General features: G+C 40.5%; 1 protein-coding gene and 1 long non-coding RNA gene across 2 annotated transcripts in view; one reads left to right on the top strand and one right to left on the bottom strand.

Annotated features, from left to right (window-relative positions):
* LOC108639175 overlaps positions 1-15,944 on the bottom strand; it is a 317,263-nt gene extending 301,319 nt beyond the window's left edge. Inside the window, exon 1 of the long non-coding RNA XR_001920307.2 lies at positions 15,734-15,944. This is a non-coding gene — a long non-coding RNA (uncharacterized LOC108639175). The remainder of the gene's footprint in view (positions 1-15,733) is intronic.
* Positions 15,945-16,658: 714 nt separating this feature from the next.
* Positions 16,659-20,086, top strand: part of MOCOS (molybdenum cofactor sulfurase) — a 341,863-nt gene continuing 338,435 nt past the window's right edge. Inside the window, exon 1 of the mRNA XM_029958899.1 lies at positions 16,659-16,726. Within this exon, the coding sequence (XP_029814759.1) occupies positions 16,659-16,726 (68 nt within the window). The remainder of the gene's footprint in view (positions 16,727-20,086) is intronic.

Genomic DNA, 20,086 nt, shown 5'->3' on the forward strand with positions numbered 1-20,086 from the left:
AGGGCTGTTTGCTATTCTCTGTGGCTGGAGCAGCTCACAGCCTGTTAGCAGACTTCTGTAGGACAGAGCAGCAATGGTCTCAATGGTCTGTTCTACAGAAGACAACAAAATGGTCTTTTGCACCATGGAACAATGCACTTGCAGTCCCTAAATCTAGCATACAACAGTGGCATTTCCAAGCAGGCAGGCCATTCAGGTAAGGCCAGTACAGTTCTGCCTGTATAAAATTTGCTGAAATGGTATCAGAGTGTTCCAGCAAGAAGTGAAAGTGTTAACCAGAAATCTTGTATAAATCACATTCTTCAGGAATCACTCTGTTACAACAGATTGTGCAGCACTATTTTTTCCCACTCTTTCTGATACAAGCACCCCAGGCAAACTTTCTAATTAGAGCAGCAGATGTATGCAGTGCCATGTCTCTGTGAAGTTATTATGCCCAAACCAAATTTTGTCACTAGCAGCCAATAATTTGTTTGTCTACTAAGGGCTTGAAGTGGCCGTATCAATTATTTAAAAACACACTAAGAAGAGGAATCCATTTAAAATCTTCTGGGAAACCCAGTCATAAAACAGTGCATGTTCAGGTTTCATTCACAATATTGTCTTTTTAAAAATACAATATTACTAATTAAGGCTTAGTGCATTAGGCCATTAGTACTTGAGTGATTCATGACAGTATAATGATCTTGCTTATAATTTGTGCTTTAATTTATAGGGTACTAAGAAAAAACAAAGTAAAAAAACCTAAGCAATTTGCAAAAACTGAAACTCATCCAAAGATTGCTTGGAGTAATTTCTCCTGAAAAGTGATTTCACTGTGCGTAAGTGCTATGCTGGTAAGAAAATGCTTCCTATCAATAATTAAAGTATAATGAAAGTTTCATGTGTCAGAAGACATCCTCAAAAAAGGGCTACAAAGAAGAATGTTCCTTTTTATTCAGACCTTCCACATTTAGAATCTCAAAATGCTACCCTTCTCAAAGAAGCATATTAAATAAACTATTTAGTGAAATATATGACTTCGAAATGCACCAGAAGCTGTAATAACAATGTAAATCAACACAATTCTAACAAAAGTTGCAGCAGAAAACAAAGGTCTTCACAGCGCCATGCATCCCTAAATGCCATGGTTAGCCATGAAACGTATGGATGGTTATCAAGTCAGGGTTATGAACACAAGCACTACAGAGAGGACCTACAAACTTTTATTGATTGCAAGTGTCTTAGTTGTCTCAGAAGGTCCAGCCATTGACTGACTCCTATTGTCGGAGTATGCCAAGGGTCTGCTTGGAGCCCAACACAGACAATCACAGCGTCCTCCTCATCTATCCAGGCACACATCTGGAAGAAACTTTTAGGGACTGGATCGTATTTTGAGCTTTACAGTCTCATGGCACGTGTGGCTGATATCAGCAAAAGAACACAAGAATTACCAGAGACAAGAGGAGGAAGGCAAAAAGCACATGGCCAAGAGCTTTTCAGAAAATCAGTCTAAAAATAACAGTAATTCCGCACTCTGACTTGAAATATCCACATTTAATACCGACAAAGACAGAAGGTTAGCAGGATTTTCAGAGATCTTTGGCATAAAATCTGTTTTAATATTGATGGAAGTTAGTGACTGAAACATGTCACAGTGAGATTTTCCAAGAGGAGTAAGTTTTTATACAGCTTATCCCCCTGTTTCCTCAACTCTAGTTGAACTCCACTGTCATCACACTATGTGAGAGCACCTATGCTTACAGGCAGCAGGACCATCCAATCTCAGGATGGCCAAGTCTGCTGGCCTTCAGCAGCATTCCTCAGGAGAAAAACAGTCCCTCTGCTGCCAAGGAGACACCTTCATCACAACTTTGCTGCCCCATGAGTTTGCAAACCATTCTGCAAGTGAGCTCTGGTATGTTGGATCAAAACATTAAGCAGGCTGAATAGCAGAAAGTTAAATTCTTGAGACACAAAGCTGGGTCTGAACAATGTCACTGTGAGCAAAGTGCAGGCAGGACATTTGAAGGCAAGCCTGTCACATTGCTAAAACACTACTGAAATGCAAACTCTGCATGATTCCGAATGGATGATGGGCTCGGCATGAGGCCACTGACTGTAACTTAGGAGGTGTCTGCTTGAAAAATAACTGAAGTCATTACAGTCTTAAGAATTAACTAAACATCTAAATAAACATATTTTTATACTTTCCACTTTAAATGGTTTAATTTTACAGAGGTACTCTTCTATGTGGCATTTGGGTCACATGTTTAGAGCAACATCTGGATTGATGGAACCATTTATATAAAAAACCCCATCAGGTTCGTGGTGACAAACATTAAATTTGGACTAAACTCTCTTGGTCAATCTCCCTAGTTCTGGCTATCTAATGGGCAGGTCAGACTGGAGTGTCCTGTATTCAATTCCATAACTCTGGAGAGGACCAACAGTCTTCTCATAGATTTTCCTCCAGCATCTCGTTGCAGAAATTGGAGTTAGACTTGTTGTGTGGTAAACCTGCTCTCTTCCAGTGCTGAGTAAGTACTATTTTTTTGATCTCCTGACCTTCCTGTATCTTCAGCTATTTAGACAAATTGGAGTCTCCAATCCCCTCTCCACCTCTTCTCATGCATCTAATTAACCTGTGTAGCTACAGTTACTATTTTAAAAATCTACCATGTAGAGCTCCATCTCATGATAAATTTGATTTGTCACATTCCGAAATGTAGGTAGCTTCTGTTCACTAAATTCAAAACTTGTCTTCAACAGGTTCTCTATTCAGCGGGCTGTGGCACACAAGTACTCTTGGTAATGGAGTTGCAGCAATTAAGTCTGAAACCATCTGATGATGCCACCTGTTTTTCAATACTCAACTACTTTGATCAATCTTTACTATGTAGGAGCTTGGCATGCCATTATAGGCCACAGCTGGTATTTCCAAGTTCTTGTACTCACCCAATTTTATCATGACTTGATTACTAAAAGTCAAATTGAATAAACCTTGGGCTACATCATCCCTTCTTGCTCCCTCTCCGCTCCCACATCCTGCAAAACCTGAAAATCTCTGATTTTGCTTTTCTTAGCTTCATCTCCATTACCCTATCTTATTTCCTTCTGGCTGCTTTGTTGTTTTTTTTTTCTCCTTGATTTATGGAAGACCTAACATTTCCTAAAGGAGGTAAGAATTAATCTGTAGTTAATATAACCTTATTGATAAAAAGGTTAACTTTCTTGTTTTGGTCATGAAAAATTAGTTCCTGAATGCCACTCACAGTTTGAAAACTTTTGATAGGGCTTCAGTAGAAACTCCAAACTAATCCTATGCTGTCCCAGGAAATACAAAGCTCTTACAGGTTATTTGTTATGATATTATTTGCTATGATATCTCTCTTTGATGTGCTGATTCTTACCATAGCAACAGCATGTGGAAAAAAGAAATTCAAAATCAAAAAACATTCAAACCATCACAGGAAAACAGGTCACACACTGTGATAGGATATATTACTATAAATTTTTCCCAGACAAGAGTTCATTTTTTAATTAAAAAAAACCTTATTTTATTTTTAATAACAGCAACATAACATTTCTGCGTGCATTGCTGCATTCTTTTCAGCCAGCATAAACATTCTGGCTTGATGAATCGTTAGTGCTAAGGACTCCAGGCTTCTTCCCAGCCCCAACCTTTCTGCATGCACACAATGGCAATCTATTCCCCTACACAGATTTTGAATCCCTTCCATGCCCAGGTTTGCAGGACAAATATGACTTGGAGCTGACACCTATAAACACTGAAATGCGAAACAGCAGCCCTGCTAGGTTAAATGGGACAAATCCAGCGAGTAAAGTTATTTGCACACCCAGGTATACAGAAGTCTTTAATGCTGTGACACACACCCTTTTCCATGAAGAGGATGTCTACACCAGGATTAAAGGTGGCTCATTACTAATGGGCTAATACCTTGCAGATAACATGCACAGTCATTCTGCAGGCAAGACAAATGTCAGTGGCCCCAGGAGAAAGCAGAAGGGAGTGTTTGGTGTCATGCAGCTGATATGAGTGCAGTTCCAGCTGCTTCATTCACTGTGGAATATTACTGTATTCAGATAATGCTTATTGTAGCAGTATTATAGCATTTTTGTAGTAGATGCTGCTTACTGTGATATTTAAAATATCTAATAAATATAGCAGAACTGTATCTTATCCATCCATACTACATTTCCAACAGAAGATTAATGACAAGTAATATAGGAAAGAGTGGTTTTTTTTTTTTAAATTGACAAATGCAGTAATTCCACTTTAGGTAGCTACTAACCTACCTGTATAACATAGTAATATATAAAATAGTTTACATTTGGCTAAACTTGATAATGACAGTGAGAGTCATATCAATCTAACTATGAAGCATTCACATTTCCTTGTAAAATCATATTGGTTAAAATATTTCACACACAGAGGCAATGACTTTAAAGCTGCAAATTATTTAAAAGGTTCAATATTACAACTTTTCTCTTTGGTTTCAGAAAAAGACCAGAAACAGCAAACTGAAAATAACATGAATGGATAGAATATTTCAATTAGAAGGAACCTAAAATGATCATTTAGTCTAACTGCCTGACCAATTCAGGGCTGACCAAAAGTTCAAGCACATTATTAGGGGCACTCTCCAAATGTCTCTCACACTGATAGGCTTGGGGAATCAACTAACTCTGTAGGAAGCCTGTTCCAGTGTTTGACTATCCTTGCAATACAGAAATGCTTCCTCATATCTATCTGAACCTTTCGTGGTGCAGTTCTGAACTGCACCCATGAATCCTGTCACCAGGTCCCATGGAGAAGAGCTGAGCACCTCTCTCTCCATGTCCTCTCCTCAGGAAGCTGCAGAAAGAAATGAGGTCACCCTTCAGCCTCCTCCAAACTAGACAAGCCCAAAGTCCTCAGCAGCTTCTCACAGGGTATGTGTTACAGCCCTTTCACCAGCTTTGTTGCCCTCCTCTGGAGACATTCAAGGATCTTCACATCCTTCTTAAACTGTGCGGCCTCGAACTGCACACAGTACTCAAGGTGAGGCTACACCAACATTGATGCCCTTCACTTTTAGAAATACACTTTTATTTCCTGTCCCAGTAATTTTAAAGTTAAAAAATGTGTGCAGAATCAAAAGTCAGTAATTTCCAGCTTCACAAATGAAGTACTCGTGCCAAAGCTACATGAAATCCAATGCATTCTTGATTAAGACCGTTAGATAGTCTGACTGGAAAATAAGTTTGCTTAGAGCATAATGGCTACCTCCTATTTGAAAGATTAATGCTTAGAATATTGCATCTGTGTAAGTGTTAAAATATCAACTCTCACCAACTGAAATTTAATCCAAAGGGGAAACCGGACTTTTTTTCAAGCTAAAAACAAAGGTTTCTTCTATTTTACTTGAACTATTTATAGTAAGAAACCAGAACTAAGACAAATGAAAATGAATCTGCTAAAAACCCTGTGGAACACTGTGCACTGGAAGACCAAACCTCCCAAAAGAGAAGTGTGGGTAAGGCACTTAACATATCTCTGACACTCTCTGAGGGTCAGTAGTGAAGTCTGGTTTAAGATTAGTCATCCATGAATGAGCAGCATGATCAGAAACCTCTTGTGTCTACCCTTAGACCACTGTCCACCCTCTGCAAGAATTTAGGAGTCATCACCAGAGCTGACCCCTGTCTGGCAAGAACTTTTCTTTTTAAGCCTAGCAGTGAGCAGGACTGCTCCATACTTTGGGTCAGTAAACATCATACAGAAAAGGCCACTGAAGCTCAAGTACAAAATTAGTCTAAGAACAAAGTAATAAAAGCAGGCCATGTGAACATATTTAAGGGGAAAAGAAACCAGAAAACTGAAACAGCCTCCAAACAGAGTATGGGAACTAAAAAAATCCCTAAATAGTTGTAAGAAAGAGTTTGATCAGTACATGAAAGGAATTGTATGACATCTTGGCTGCACAAGCAAGTGACTGAACTGGATAACCCAGAAGAATCAGTCATATCTTCTTAGGAGCATGCAATTCTCTATAGGTACGCTTAAAGGAAGAAAACGAAGCTTTTAAAAAATCTGTTATGAAAAGACACCAGAACCCATAGACCATGATCAAAGTAAAATCTAAGATCATCAGCTAGCACTTGTGATTTCTTAGACTTTCAAAATATTTTATTTAAATAAGTTAGCTAAGATTTTTTAAAACACATCTTATATTCCAGTCTAGACAGCATGACATCATCTGCCAGCATCTTATTTCTTACAGGGCTGGGTACACTGTTCTTTTTCAACCCTCTCCTTTAAAAAGTGGAATCCATAATGTGGTTTAGCGTGCGTGTATTTCTGCATAATCTGATTTCCCCATTTAATATTTTAAAACAAATCATTAAAAAGATAACCAATAAGACCTGGGAGCTTTATATTTCATTTATTACAAAACATATTCTGGTCTTTGCCCCCTTTTCTCTGAAGGCATTTTATTCTGAATTGACTTTTATTTTTCTATATTGTTTCTTCTTATTCCAAGAGAAACCTGAAGCATATGTTACCATTTAAAACTAAGCTTAACACGGTCTGCACATGTATAGCACACTGCAGGTGCAGCTGTGAGACAAAAAGGGGCAGAAAGATGTTTTGCTTGGGAGCCATAAACACTGGGTTAATAAACAGTGTTACAAGTCAGTATGGAATATGTGGGGCCCTTGAAGGAAATGCACAAGAAGGTTGTGAGATGAAGTGCGAAGCTGCTGGTGGGAATGCTGAGCACTGGACTTTGTCAGTCATGATCCAAGGAGGTGAAGTCAGCCCCAGCTCACAGGCACCGCTCTGCTCAGCAGGGGTAATGAGAGACAGGGCAGCCATTTGTGAGGAGTATGGTACTCCAGGACCCTCTGCCACTGTTCAAGCTGTCCCCAAGGAAAAAAAGCCCCACTTGATCATGTAATTAAAAACTACATTAGCAGGTGTGCCTATGGATGATGAGATAAATACAAAGAAAATACAAATACTGGCTTTTTGTAACTTTTAAATGCTTGATTTTGCCTCCTAAGTGTTTTTAGCATCTTTTTTCCTTTGCATGTAGCCATTTTAACTGTTCACTGTAAGCACTGTCCCAGGTGGCTTCTTCTTTCCATTGTGTTATCACTCCATGTCTTCCTAGCCAGCCTCTCTTCTAAATAATTTATAACCCAGAATTTCATCAGGACTTTCAGACCAAGAGCACAGATCTGTCATCAGCCTAAATGAATTTTATGCTGCCCTTTCCTGTGCCCCCCCTTCTCTTTGCCTTGAGGAGGCTGTAATGTTAATATGAGCAGTTAGTCAGATGGATCAAAGATCTGATTGGGATGAATTTTTCTTTTTTCATATCACTAGTTGCAGCACACCATTTGGAGAAGGGAAGGAGGAGCGTGCAGGACTCCCTCTGCAGAAGCATCTGGAATTTTGAGCAACTTAAGCTTGAAACTATACTTTAAACTGACAGCGTACAGCTCCCTTTCAGCCTGAGGTTTTGCTTTCTAACATTAGTTGCACTTTCTTCCAATCCAGCCTCCATCTCTGATATTTGTCTTGTGCCTTTTATCTCTTGTGTTCTGTTAAATCTTATTAATCCCATTCCTGTGCAGGGCCTTTCTCTCTTCCATCTTCACTCCTAAGCAAGGACTACGTCCCCAAACTTACCTTTTATTTGGCATTTTTGCTTATAGAGGTACTTTCTTACCCTTTTCTTCAATCCTTTTCTCGATTCCAGGTATTTTACTATCCCTGATTCTGCCTTCCATTGCTTATATCTCTAGACTGCACATATAGGTGTCATACACAAGCAAAATCTGAGTGAGAGTGCAAATTTAGAAGTTGCTTTTAAGATCTCAGCCTTGAAGATCGAGCCTGAGTTTGCCTTTGCAATATGTGCTGAAAAGATCTCACAGGAGTGGATGATCTGATATTATCCATATGGCACTGCAGATTTCACCTTCAGACTTGAAAGAATCAAAATCCTTCTCTTCCCAGATTCTTGCGTATTGCTAGGCAGGGGAATCCTGCCAAGCCCAAATGCTAATACAAGCACCTATCCCCACTCAAAAAGCAGTCTTAAACTAAGCCACTGGCTAGGAACAGTCAAATCTACAATTCTTTTCTGGTCTCTACCCCACATTACCACTGAAAGCTAACTATAAAAAGAGAAGGAAAATAAGTTATCCTCTCCTGCTCTTTCATTTTACTATTACTGCTTCTTAAAATTTTGTCTATGTACTACAAAACCCAAGAGAGGGGTTGCTGAGATGACTAATTAGTTGATGTCTGTAACACAGAATCGCAGAATGGTTTGGGTTGGAAGAAACATAAAGATCATCTAGTTCTAATCCCCCTGCCATGGGCAGGAACATCTTCCATTAGACGAGGCTGCTCAAAGCCCCATCCAACCTGGTCTTGAACACTTCCGTGAATGGGGCATGCACAACTTCTCTGCATAGCCTGTTCCAGTGTCTCACCGTCTCATCTGTGACATGTAAGGAATTACCAATGAAGTATCCATCTGCTTCCAGAATTCATAAAACATTTTTATATTAGGTGAAAATCCAAATATAGACAAAATAATTTCTCGCATATGGATGGACATCCAGGAATATACAGCTAAAACATTATATTTTTGTATCATATAGAATTAATATATTTAAAATGTTCCTATTCTTGAGGTATGCTTTCTTCAGACCTCAGATTTTAGAATGGACTTTCAATTTATTTCATCCTGCCACAGAATCAAGCAGTGACATGTTGCAGAAATCAAGTGAAAGTGCCAAGGAATTTTGGTCTAGTGATGCAGACTGCCTGAAACATGAGCCACCTCATACAAGATAAGCTCCTCTGAGGTAATAATAATAGATACTTCACACCTTCCCTGTTGTCACTGTTCTAGGAGCTTAGGTAAGCAATCCTTCTGAAGTTAAGCAACTATTTAACACAAATAGGAATTGCTGAATTTAGCCTTAGCTATGCTACCCTATTTTACAGGTAGGAACAGCATCACACAAACCCCACATTCAGTGCCACTTTAGGAGATGTTTCTCAGACCTGCAACGAGAACTCCCAAGACATGGACCTTACCTCTGTAATAGTTACTAAGTGAGAGATAAGCGTTAACTTTGAATCCTCATATTTTTATAGTCTAAATAATTCCCCATTCAATACTATAAGGCAAAATGTATAAATGTTTTCAAAAGGTACACAAATGAAACAGAACACACTTCTCCATTGGTATCATAACAAGAAAAGGAACCATTCATATTCTGATTTAAATATAAGTATTTACACTTGCAAAGTTCTTCCTTTCTGTTCCTGTTACAGCTTCTGCTGGGTTATACAAATTTGCAACCTGGTCTAGTGGAAGGTGTCCCTGGAGGGTGGCCATGGCAGGAGGGTTGGAACTAAATGATCTTTAAGGACCCTTTCAACCCCAAGTCATTCTATGAAATTTCATTAAGTTTCTGGACTACTGATAAACACTGGGATTTTGTCACTCAAGGAAGTCCAATGAAACATACAAGTACATCATGGCCATGTGCTGTCTTCTCCTCCAGAAAGACAAATGTTTTTGTTTATCCTGAGGGGTTTTCTAAGCCCACCTCAGGATGCCATTTCCTTCCCAGCTGATGTTCCCTGTCTTTGACCACAATGAAGCAGCAGTCATTAAGGATACTGAAGCAGCCATCATGACCTAAAGATATTGCTCCAAGTTTCTAAGGTTGGCTTGTAGCTGGTTTATACTGAGCTCACCCAGGTGAAAGAACACCAATAGTATGACTGATAAGGGAATCATACAGTCATGGGTGTTTTATTCTACCAGAGCTCAAAGAACTCTACCACTTTGATTTGCTTTGATTTGCTTAAAATTTTCATACTTTCACTGCAGATGAAAAAAAAAATCTTTATGGGAACTTCAAATGATTCATTATAAAATATACTGTTTCATGCAAAGTGCCAATACATTTGAAATAGACCGTGTCACCATATATGTGCACTGGTTTTGACGGGGATAAAACTAATTTTCTTCACAGTATGAGGCTGTGTTTTGGATTTTTGCTGAAAGAGTGTTGATAACACAGGGATATTTTCATTACTGCTGAGCAGTGCTTGTACAGCATCGAGGCCTTTTCTGCTTCTCGCCCAACCCCACCAGTGAGGAAGCTGGAGGTGCACAAGAAGGTGGGAGGGGACACAGCTGGGACAGCTGACCCCAGCTGACCCAAGAGATATTCCTTAGCATATGGCATCATGCTCAGCACATAGAGCTGGGGGAAGAAGGAAGCGGGCGATGCTCAGAGTGATGGTGCTTGTCTTCCTAAGTCTGCTACAGGTGATGGAGCCAGACTTTCCTCTGGATGGCTGAACACCTGCCTGCCCATAGGAAGTGATGAATGAATTCCTTGTTTTGCTTTGCTTGTCTGCAGGTCTTTTCCTTTACCTGTCAGACTGTCTTTGTCTCAGCCCATGAGTTTTTTCACTTTTACTATTTTAATTCTTTCCCCCATCCCGCTGGTGGGGGGAGAGTGAGTGAGTGGCTGTATGGGGCTTAGTTGCCCTCTGGGGTTAAACCACAACCATATTCATTTATATTAATGAAATAATGATAACAACTAGTTATTAAGAGGACAAAGTTCTCATCAAACCTCAGTGGTCTGTCCTAAAACCTTGCTATAAAACTAACCATTTTTTAAAATGCATACAGAAGAGACTGTCTAAACATATTAATAATAAATCCTTCTGTGACTATTTATAAGTAAACCAAGAGCCAAATTGTAATCAAATAAGGTGTAGTCCTGAACTATCCACACCTCTGAAAAACAAATGATTTAAGTATTTTATCAGTCTCCTATGGAAGATAAGCATTTTGCTTCCCTGCAATCTATTAAGTGTCCACAGCATCTAAATAAATTTAATGCACAGATGAGAAAGTCACAGATGTTGCAAGATACATAGATCCATAATCAAAATTACTGGATTCATACACCCTGTTAAAAGCATTGCCCGTTAGCAGAAATCAATAGTGTGTTATATATTTTGCTCTATAAACAAAACCTAAGGTGTTACTGATACGACAGGAACACTGGAACAGGTACCCACTTTCAAGCATGGAGTTCAAGTAGGGGAGTGAATGGGAGAAACTGCCCTCAGTCCACTTCAACCAAGGAGTCAACTGGGCTCCTCCAAGCAGATCTCACAGGACAGGAGTTGGGGGACTGACTTATACTGAGTTCTCATTCTGAAAAAAGCATTCCCTTTGAATTATGTTTAAAAATGTGTCTCCCCTCATGAGACATGACATCTCATATTCATGTCAAGCAAATTCTGAATGTTTTACCTACAATGCCACAGCTGTTCTTGCATTTGGTTGGAGTTCGTAGAGATATTACATTGTGTTGTCCATAATTAACAATAATATTCTTTTCCCTTTCCTATGAACACTTTCTCCATACAAAACAGCCTTCAGCCTACGTGGGCAAGTAGAGTATAATAGCTGGATGCAAATCCAGGGAAAACTGGAGTAAATAAAAACATATCACAAAGAAGAAACACTGTGTCTGAAGACCCCTCTCAACAATTATTTTCCACTTGACCTCCTACAAACAGTTGTCATCAGAGAGCTGTGTTAGCACTACCAGACTGTAATTAAGTCTTCTGTATCTCATAAAAAGGGAAAACCAAGCAAACTGCCAAATGCCAACCACGAGGTAGAGGATTTTAATATTGTTAAGGGTGAGGGAGCACCTAGCTACCTTAGCGCTGAAAAACTCAGCCACTCCAGCACCAGATCGTCAGACACTCTGCTTTCCGAAGAGACACACTTCTCCTTTCCCTGCTATGCCTAAGCACTTGTTACTGCTGATGCTCATCTACATTCACCAAGACTGAGAAGCTAACTACTTGTAGACCTGTTCAGTGTCTGGCTCTTCAGAGTAACGTGTTTCCCAGGAGGAAAACACTAATTTTCTTCTATGTGTGAGCAAGTACAGCAGAAGAAAAATATCTATTTTATTACAAAAACTATATTATCAGTGGACAAAACACAAATAGTCATCTTCACATAAGGAACCTCATTCATCTAAACACTTTAGAATTACAAATATACACTCAGATGGAAACCACACTCACATAGTACCATTTAAAGCCAGTAAAGAAGGAGGTACTGAAAGAGAGGAATGGATTAATTTGCTTTCAGGTGGATTACGCTACTGATTTTTAATGTATATTGGGATTGCACTCTGCATGGATCTAGATAAAATCACTGCACCCCATTCCAAAAAATACCAGGCAACATTGTGATAGTTTTCATTTACTTTGCTAAAAATTTAAAAAAAAACTGTGATCAATACAGTTTCCTCAATAATTATATCCAAATGTAACATCAATTTTGCTCTGCAACAAAATGTCGCTGAATCTGATCGGTAGTTGTAGGACAAGACAAAATATATGTTCTTCTTTTATGAACCCTCCACATTTGCAGAATAAAAACTCCTTGGACTAAGTATTTTAGACTGATATTGCAGAATAGTAAGGTGCAATAATACAAGAAAATAATTTCAGTTGATTAACAGTATAGAGAAATTCCACCTTACTTTTATAGCAACAGGATCCACAAAGTCAGAGTGACTTCTGAACACTCCATTACTTTGGTTATAGCAACTCACATCTTTGTTTGTTTCAAAAACAAACAAAAAAAGCTTTAGAGGTGAATAAATCCTAGGTTTGAGGTTTTATCCAAGACTCAAAACATAAATTAAAGGGACTTTTAAATAAGCAAAGTGTTGGTGTGCTGCCACTCATGTCAATGGGAATAACCACCAGACAACTCAACGTTAACCTTGCTTCAACATTTTCATATCCAGCTGAAAGCACTCTTGCCTTTCAGTTGTTATGATAAAAAAAGACAAACACATGACTTGCTCTTTTTTGTTGTCAAACGCTCCATCTTTTTTTTTCTTCACCACTGTCAACAGCTAAACAACCAGCATAGGGAACTTAGTGTGTATTTTTGTGAAGTGAGTGCTGCTTTTCCAGAAACAGTTAAAGGATACCAAGACAGTCCTCTTTAAAAGCTCATGAGAAAAAAAAATGTTAAAATTTTTCCATTTTCTGACATGTTTTAGTGTTGCTGTTGTAAAAGAAAACATTTATCTGTAAACATACAATATGCACCAATGTAAAGTCTAAATAAAATGAGGCATTGCAGATCTGTTGGCAATTACATCCTTTGGAAATATCCTAAATCCTGACATGTTGAGGAAAAAATTCTGACGACTGCTGAACACAAGTAACTCCTAGTGACTTCAGCAGGAGTTGTGGATATTTCAGCCTTCTGTGGATTAAAACGAGGAGGCATGATTTTTATCAACAGAACAAGAGCTGCTCAGTGCTACATGTGATTTTAACAGCAAACTCTATCAAATCAGAAAAATTGTATCACATCGCAGCGCTTACCAAGAAAACGCGATTAGCTAGTAATCAGGGCTCAGCAGAACAGCAGCTGACAAGGTAACATGCATCACCAATATTTATTTATCTAAACTGCTGGTGCACTGTGCTCGTTTCCCATCCCTTTTTATTACCCTGCATACCTTCAGGGATGATGTACACAGCACATCAGGTGTCTCTCCCTTCACTGCTATTAAGCTTTAGGAATGCCACAACTCACTCAAAGTATGCTTCCCACTTTCACAACAATCAGCCAGCCACAGCAGAAAAAAAAAAATCCAAGGCAAACTTGTGTAAAATATTTTAATTTAGGCTAACGAGAAATGATGAAATCACCCTTGATAGCACAAGACTACTCCCATGACTGCTCATTTTTGCTGATGTACACAACATGTGGAAAGACAGGTTATTCTGGAATTGCATTAACCAGATAGGAAACATTGATGTTCCTGTATACATGAAGGCCCCCAAACACAGATAAAAACAACTGTTTTAGCTCATTTGTAAACTTCTAGATGCAAAAATGATTCAATCTGTTAGAAAACCACTTATACAAAGTGCTCTTTCATGTACTTTGCATACTAGACTTCATAAGTAAATTGAAGTTTCACAGTCAGACTAAGTGTACTGCTTTTGAGCTCTGAATACTTGAAACCGTGTATCATTGTGAAGCCAGTTTTCCTTCCAAGTTCTTAAGCAAAATCACCGCGTGTTTTGAAACAAACAAGAGAGATGTGAAAAATCCATGAAAAAGAGCTAGAGGCTGTTATTTTGGTTTATATTAAGTGACACTTTGCAAATGGCATCCTGCAAGTTATGCCTTAACTCCTTGTTAAAATGCAACTAAAATCTATATTACCCCACTTCACACACACAGGTAAAGTACATAATTGAAAGTGCACTAAAAGACTTGGGGCAAATCCATGAAACATATAAATTACTTGATTGCCTCTGAATAATAAATTGTTCCCCAGCAGATTTATAATAGACTGTTTTACTGTAGAAACACATTTCTGACATCAATAGGCACAGTTCGCTGAAGAATGAAAAATGGTTTAAAACAACTTTGGAACTGGGAAGTAAGTCGGACTGCAATGCTTCTGCTGGCTGGCCAAAATGATGTTTCATCTCTCTTTTTCTCATTGAATACCAATATGTGACAGCAAATGATCCATTTGCTTTGGATCACAATGCTATTTTCCCCACTCATCCCTGGAATAATACTGTCTCAGGCTGCTGGAGGAATAGAAATGCTATCAATTCACATTAGCTGTAAAGTTTTCCTTCTCAGCACTCCTCTACTGAGAAGCCGGGAGAGGAATGGGAGCCATCACCTTGAAGGTGCCAGTAATGATCTATGGAAAGATGTCCTGGAGCACAGGGAACTGAACTCTGTGGAGAGCTCTGTAGCTTTTCTGCATCCCTGACCGATTTCTCCATCAGCAGTCTCTGCTGTGCTCCTTGCTCTATGTACAGTGACTTTGGAAGCTTTAACACTCATCATCCCATGAACACGAAATACAAATGCACTTCACAAACACATATGCGCACACACGCTCACTCTCAAGACACACGTGCACACACACACACTCCCCCGGCATCACATGCAATTCATTCCAAGTCCCCTGTGTATTGCTTAAAAAACAGAAACCAAGCATACACACACCAAAAAAAACCCCCAAAACCAACCCCCCCAAAAAAGAAACAAAAAAACCAATTAACCAAAAAAAAAAAAAAAACCACAACAAAAAACCACACAAAAAACCAAACCCCAAACAAATAAAAAACACCCCACCAAAAAAAACTAGTCGCCCCCCCCCCCCCAAAAAAAAAGGCCACAACAAAAAACATACAAAAAACACAGAAAGGAAGGAGGGAATGGGGGGTGGGGGGTGAGGGAGCCAGGGAGAGGGGCGAAGTAAAGAGAAGCTTTTTTTTTTTTCCTGCTGTTGCTGTGGCTCCCAAGCATGCAGAGCTAAGGAAGAGTAGTTCCCCACTTTCATCAGCTAGCTACATCCTTGGGATAAAAGGGAGCAGTCCGTAATGATGCTGAGGCTGCAGAAGGCAAAATAAGGCTTTGCAAACATGCCTGACTCCCCATGAAATTCTCTCCTCCACATTCCCTTCTCCCTAAAACCTGTCCTAAATGGGGGAGGGGGGCGGAGGGGAGGACCAAAATCAAAATACCTAAAAAGCAACTAAAACAAAACAACAAAAAAAAACAACACACAAGGAAAAAAGTGATGAAAAGACACAACTCACCTTAACAAGGGGTGTTGGATGGGGTCAGAGAGGAGGAAGGGTATATAAAAAGATCTATTTTTAGCAGAGGTTGTGATAGTATTGAAACACACAGACACAGGGTTTGAAAGCGGGGAGAAGAGTATAAAAAAACGAGGGGAAGAGAAATTATCAAGAAGGTGTAAGTCAGTCTGGCAAGAGAGAGAAGAATCCCCAAGAAAAAAAAAAAAAGAAAAAATTTAATAAAAAAAAAACCAACCACCAAATGCCGAGAAGAGAAAGAGGACGAGTGGGCGTGCAAAGGGTTGTGTTTGTTCTCTTCGCTGGGGGCGGGCAGAGGCGTGCGCGGGCGGGAAGTGTGTGGGGGTGTTGTTTCGCGTTTGGCGAGGGTCCCCTCGCTGCCTCCCCGCGGGAACTGCCGCGGCCCGAAGCCTCTTCCCGGCGGCCCGGGCGGCCGGGGCTCGCTCGCTCGCCCGGCTCCGGCGGCTGCGCGGGCGCGCGCTCCCTCGTCCTCCCTCGCGCCAGCGGGCTCGCTGGGGCTCTGCAGCCGCGTCACGCCGCCGCATCCTCGGCCTACCCCGCGCCCACGCGCTCCCCGCCGGCCGCCGCCGACCCGCCCGCGGCGCCCTCCCGCCGACCGCACGCTGCGGGCCCGGGCGGCGGGAGGCTGTGCGGGGCCGGGCAGCCGGGACCGGCGGCGGCGAGAGCCGCGCCCGCGGCGGGAGCGCGGCGGGGCGGGCGTTCTCCGCGGTGCCGGCGGCTGCTGCCTGCGGAGAGGGAGCCGAAGCTGGGCGGGCTGCGGGGGCAGAAGTGCCGGTGCGGGTCTGGGGGAGCCCCGTCCCTGCCCGCGGTCTCCGTGCGGAGCCCGGGCTCCGCTCCTGCGCCCAGCCCTCCCGCGGCGCCCGTGGGGTGAAGGGAGCTCGGGGCTGGGAAGCGAAACTTGGGCATGGTGAAAGGCGGCCGGCGTTTGGACAGCTCAATGCTGTTTTATCGGCGGCACATCTGCGGCGCTCGGTATCGTTGGGAAAAGCAGCAGGAACAAACCAAGGAGGCTGAGAACTGCACTTATTTGTATTAAAAGTAGTAAAACTGCATCCAGCCTTGCCTTTCATACAGAAGCGTGGCTCACAGAGAGCGGCGCCAGCAGATGATGTTCATCCTTGGTCCAAATGGAAGCCACTCACAGCATTTTGTTGATGAGGACTATCAGCTGGTCACATTTATCTCAAACAGCTGATAAAATCCAGCAAACATCTAGGTGTTACCGAAGGAAGCTTTTATCCGACTTATCACCCCCAGGAATACTCTGTGACTAAAAATAAATCCCGTGGAAGTTGTTTTTAAGCAGATAAATATAAAAAATCCAGACACCTTTTTATATTTTCATTGTCTAGATCAAAAGAAATAAAAAAAAAAAGAGAAGAGATGGAAAATTTAAGAGAAATAATTGAGCTTTAAAAAGTGCTTTATTTCTATCTACAGTGCTATTAACAACAGTAAGTAAATATGTCTGTTTATGACTTGCGATTTTGAATTGGCATTGCCCCATAAATGATGAGAGCAAATGCAGGCCAAGCTGTTGGATTCACAACTTGCAACTGATATACAAGCTGTGCTTCAGCACCACTGCTACACTGAGATAAGCATATATAGTAAACAGTAGAAAGATATGCTCCAGTATGTAAACTCTGTAATTGTACATATTTACTCCATAAGTATATATGGTAAATAGATATAGTAAATAGTAAAAGGATATGTTCCAGGATGTAAAGTGATGCTAAGAAAGACACTTACACTAGTATCGTTTGTTGATACCTGGCAGTAGATAAAGCTATCTGGAATGAGTGTTGTGGAGGTATGTAGTGGTTGCTCCTAAATATTGGCCTCAGTACCCACAGAGAGGATGTTACATGTACTAGCTGCCTTTGTGGGTTCTGCAGGCAATCTAGTTAAACATGTTATGGCGGCCAAACTGTTGGATACCATACCATTAGTGCAATATGGCAAGGGATGTGGAGTGCCTAGTTTTATTCTCCATTCAGAGAGTGACTCTGGCCTTGCAGGAGCTTTTAGAACACTCCCATAGGGGCTCCCAGGGATAAACTAGTTATCTCTGTACTCTGGCTTATCAGTCATTATCAGCTGAAATAGAGGAGGAGGTAAAATATTTCTGAAGTGTTTCTTGGAACCAAAACATCCTTGCTAAATTAAATAGAAAAATACATTCTAAGAAACAATCAACAATTTCACTATCCTGTATTTTAACTCTTTTTCTTTTTCCAGATAAAGAGGTGCTTCCTATGGGTTTACAGCAGAGGAACTGGAGGAATAATAAAATTTCCAAACCTCTCATATGAAGTATAAATAAAATAAGAGGATATAGTTCCTTTAGTGATCTTCTCACAGGACTGAGAGGAAGAAGATCCTCTTCTGTCTTGTTGCAGGCTCAGTTTCTGCCCATTTCTTCTGCAGTTTCATCTGTGAACTAAATTGTTCAGCAGTTTAAGGATGAATCCAAGATCATGTGTCTCAATTTTTAAAAAATATATGCAAACTTATTCACAACCCCATGAAGGGGATTAAAGATATTGGAAATAAACTCTGTGCTACTTTGAGTCTTGATTTCTGCAATAACTAAGTTGGGGAAACATTTTATACATTGAAATGGGGGTAATGTTTTATCCATTATGCTGGTGCATATTTTCTTTAATTTCAGTTCATTTTCAAGAAAATATATCTCAGTTAGCATGTATTTACATGAACTTTCTTTTTAATATTTATGAGTCATCTTGCACTGTTGCAAAAGCATAAATTTACTGTAAACCACGGGTGCATTTGGTATGCAGTACAAGGCTCTGACCATTACCAGTTCCCTGAGTCACTCTATGCCCAGGAATATGGGGGTGGTACATACTGTAAATTATAACTCTCTGTCCCTATTGACTTTCCCAAATTTGCACAGACTTATTATTTTTAATTCTAATTCTCCAGAAAAAAAAAATGAAAAAAATGAGCAAACAAAAAAACCCAAAAAAACCCAAGCCCAAAAACCCAAACCCCTCTGATGAATGGTGTTATAGTTAAATGATGAATATAGTTGAATGAAAAGCACACACACTGGTAGTATTAAGGAACACCTAAACACAAAATGTTTAAAAGCCAGCATATCTTTTTAAAATGTTCGTTTCAGTTGCCACATCATAGGATCTGCATATTTAATGTCTGATTTACAAGCATAACTTGGCACTCAAGTTATTTACATGCTGGGAAGCAGAGAGTTTTTACAGCTTAAGCATACATTTAAATGTATGGAAATCATGGCAAGGGTTAAAATCAGAGATTTTTGTTATCTACAGAGCTCCTGTAGAAATCCTTTTTCCAGAAGGCAATATATCTACATTACAGATAATTGCCTAAATTGCTCAAATGACTCAAACCTAGTCAGAAAGGTTATTGAGAGAACAAGACAGAACATCTAAACTGACACAAACAAAATCATTTGTCACAGTTCATTATATTGCTTCAGGGTGTCACTGTTGCTGCAAACAGTTAATGCCGGGAGCTTTCCTCTGGTTTTCATTCAGGCTGTCCAGAGGAAGACATACTTTGCGTTTTGTTCAATATGAAACACACAAATCACGTATGTTGACAGAGCAACAAAGAAGTCTTTGAGGTAGGGAGATAAAGACTATGTCCTTACACTGTTGAGAGGTATGAACCAGGCCAATACGGATCCTTGTCAGTTGGTAGTACCTGTTAGCAGAAATTTTATCTGCTGCAGGGTAGACCTAGCCGAAAAGCACCTTCTTTGCATTCAACCTGTTGCAGATGTCTGCAGATCTCCTCTGCTGACTAGAACTGTTCCCTCAAAACCGTGCTGTAGCCAACACGAGGTGAACTTTCGGTGCAGTCTCACCTTGTGTAGTGTGTGATTCTGGGCCCCTCCAAAGGAGGGCAACAAAGCTGGTTAAAAAGCTGTCCTGCAAGGAGCAGCTGAGGACTTTAGGTTTGTCTAGTTTGGAGAAAAGGAGGCTGAGGAGTGACATCATTGCTTTCTACAGCTCCCTGAGGACAGGACACGGGGAGAGAAGTGCTCAGCTCTTCTCTTGGGTACCCAAAAACAGGCCATGTGGGAATGGTTCAAAATTTCCCCTTCCCCTTCTCCTTCCCCTTCCTGTTCCCTTTCCCCTACCCCTCCTCTCCGCTCCCCTCACCTCTTCTCGTCTCATCTCCTCTCATCTCTTCTCGTGGGTAGAGACATAATAAAAAATTCTTTCTAGATCACCAAGCATGAATTGAATGGTGCATGTTAGTGATATGTCTGGAAGAGGCATGGTACCAGTCTCTCTGTCCTTGCTAGTGGTATATGCAGAT

The sequence above is a fragment of the Manacus vitellinus genome, unplaced genomic scaffold (genome assembly GCF_001715985.3).
Source record: "Manacus vitellinus isolate BGI_N305 unplaced genomic scaffold, ASM171598v3 scaffold_17_pilon, whole genome shotgun sequence".
Taxonomy (NCBI): Eukaryota; Metazoa; Chordata; class Aves; order Passeriformes; family Pipridae; genus Manacus; species Manacus vitellinus.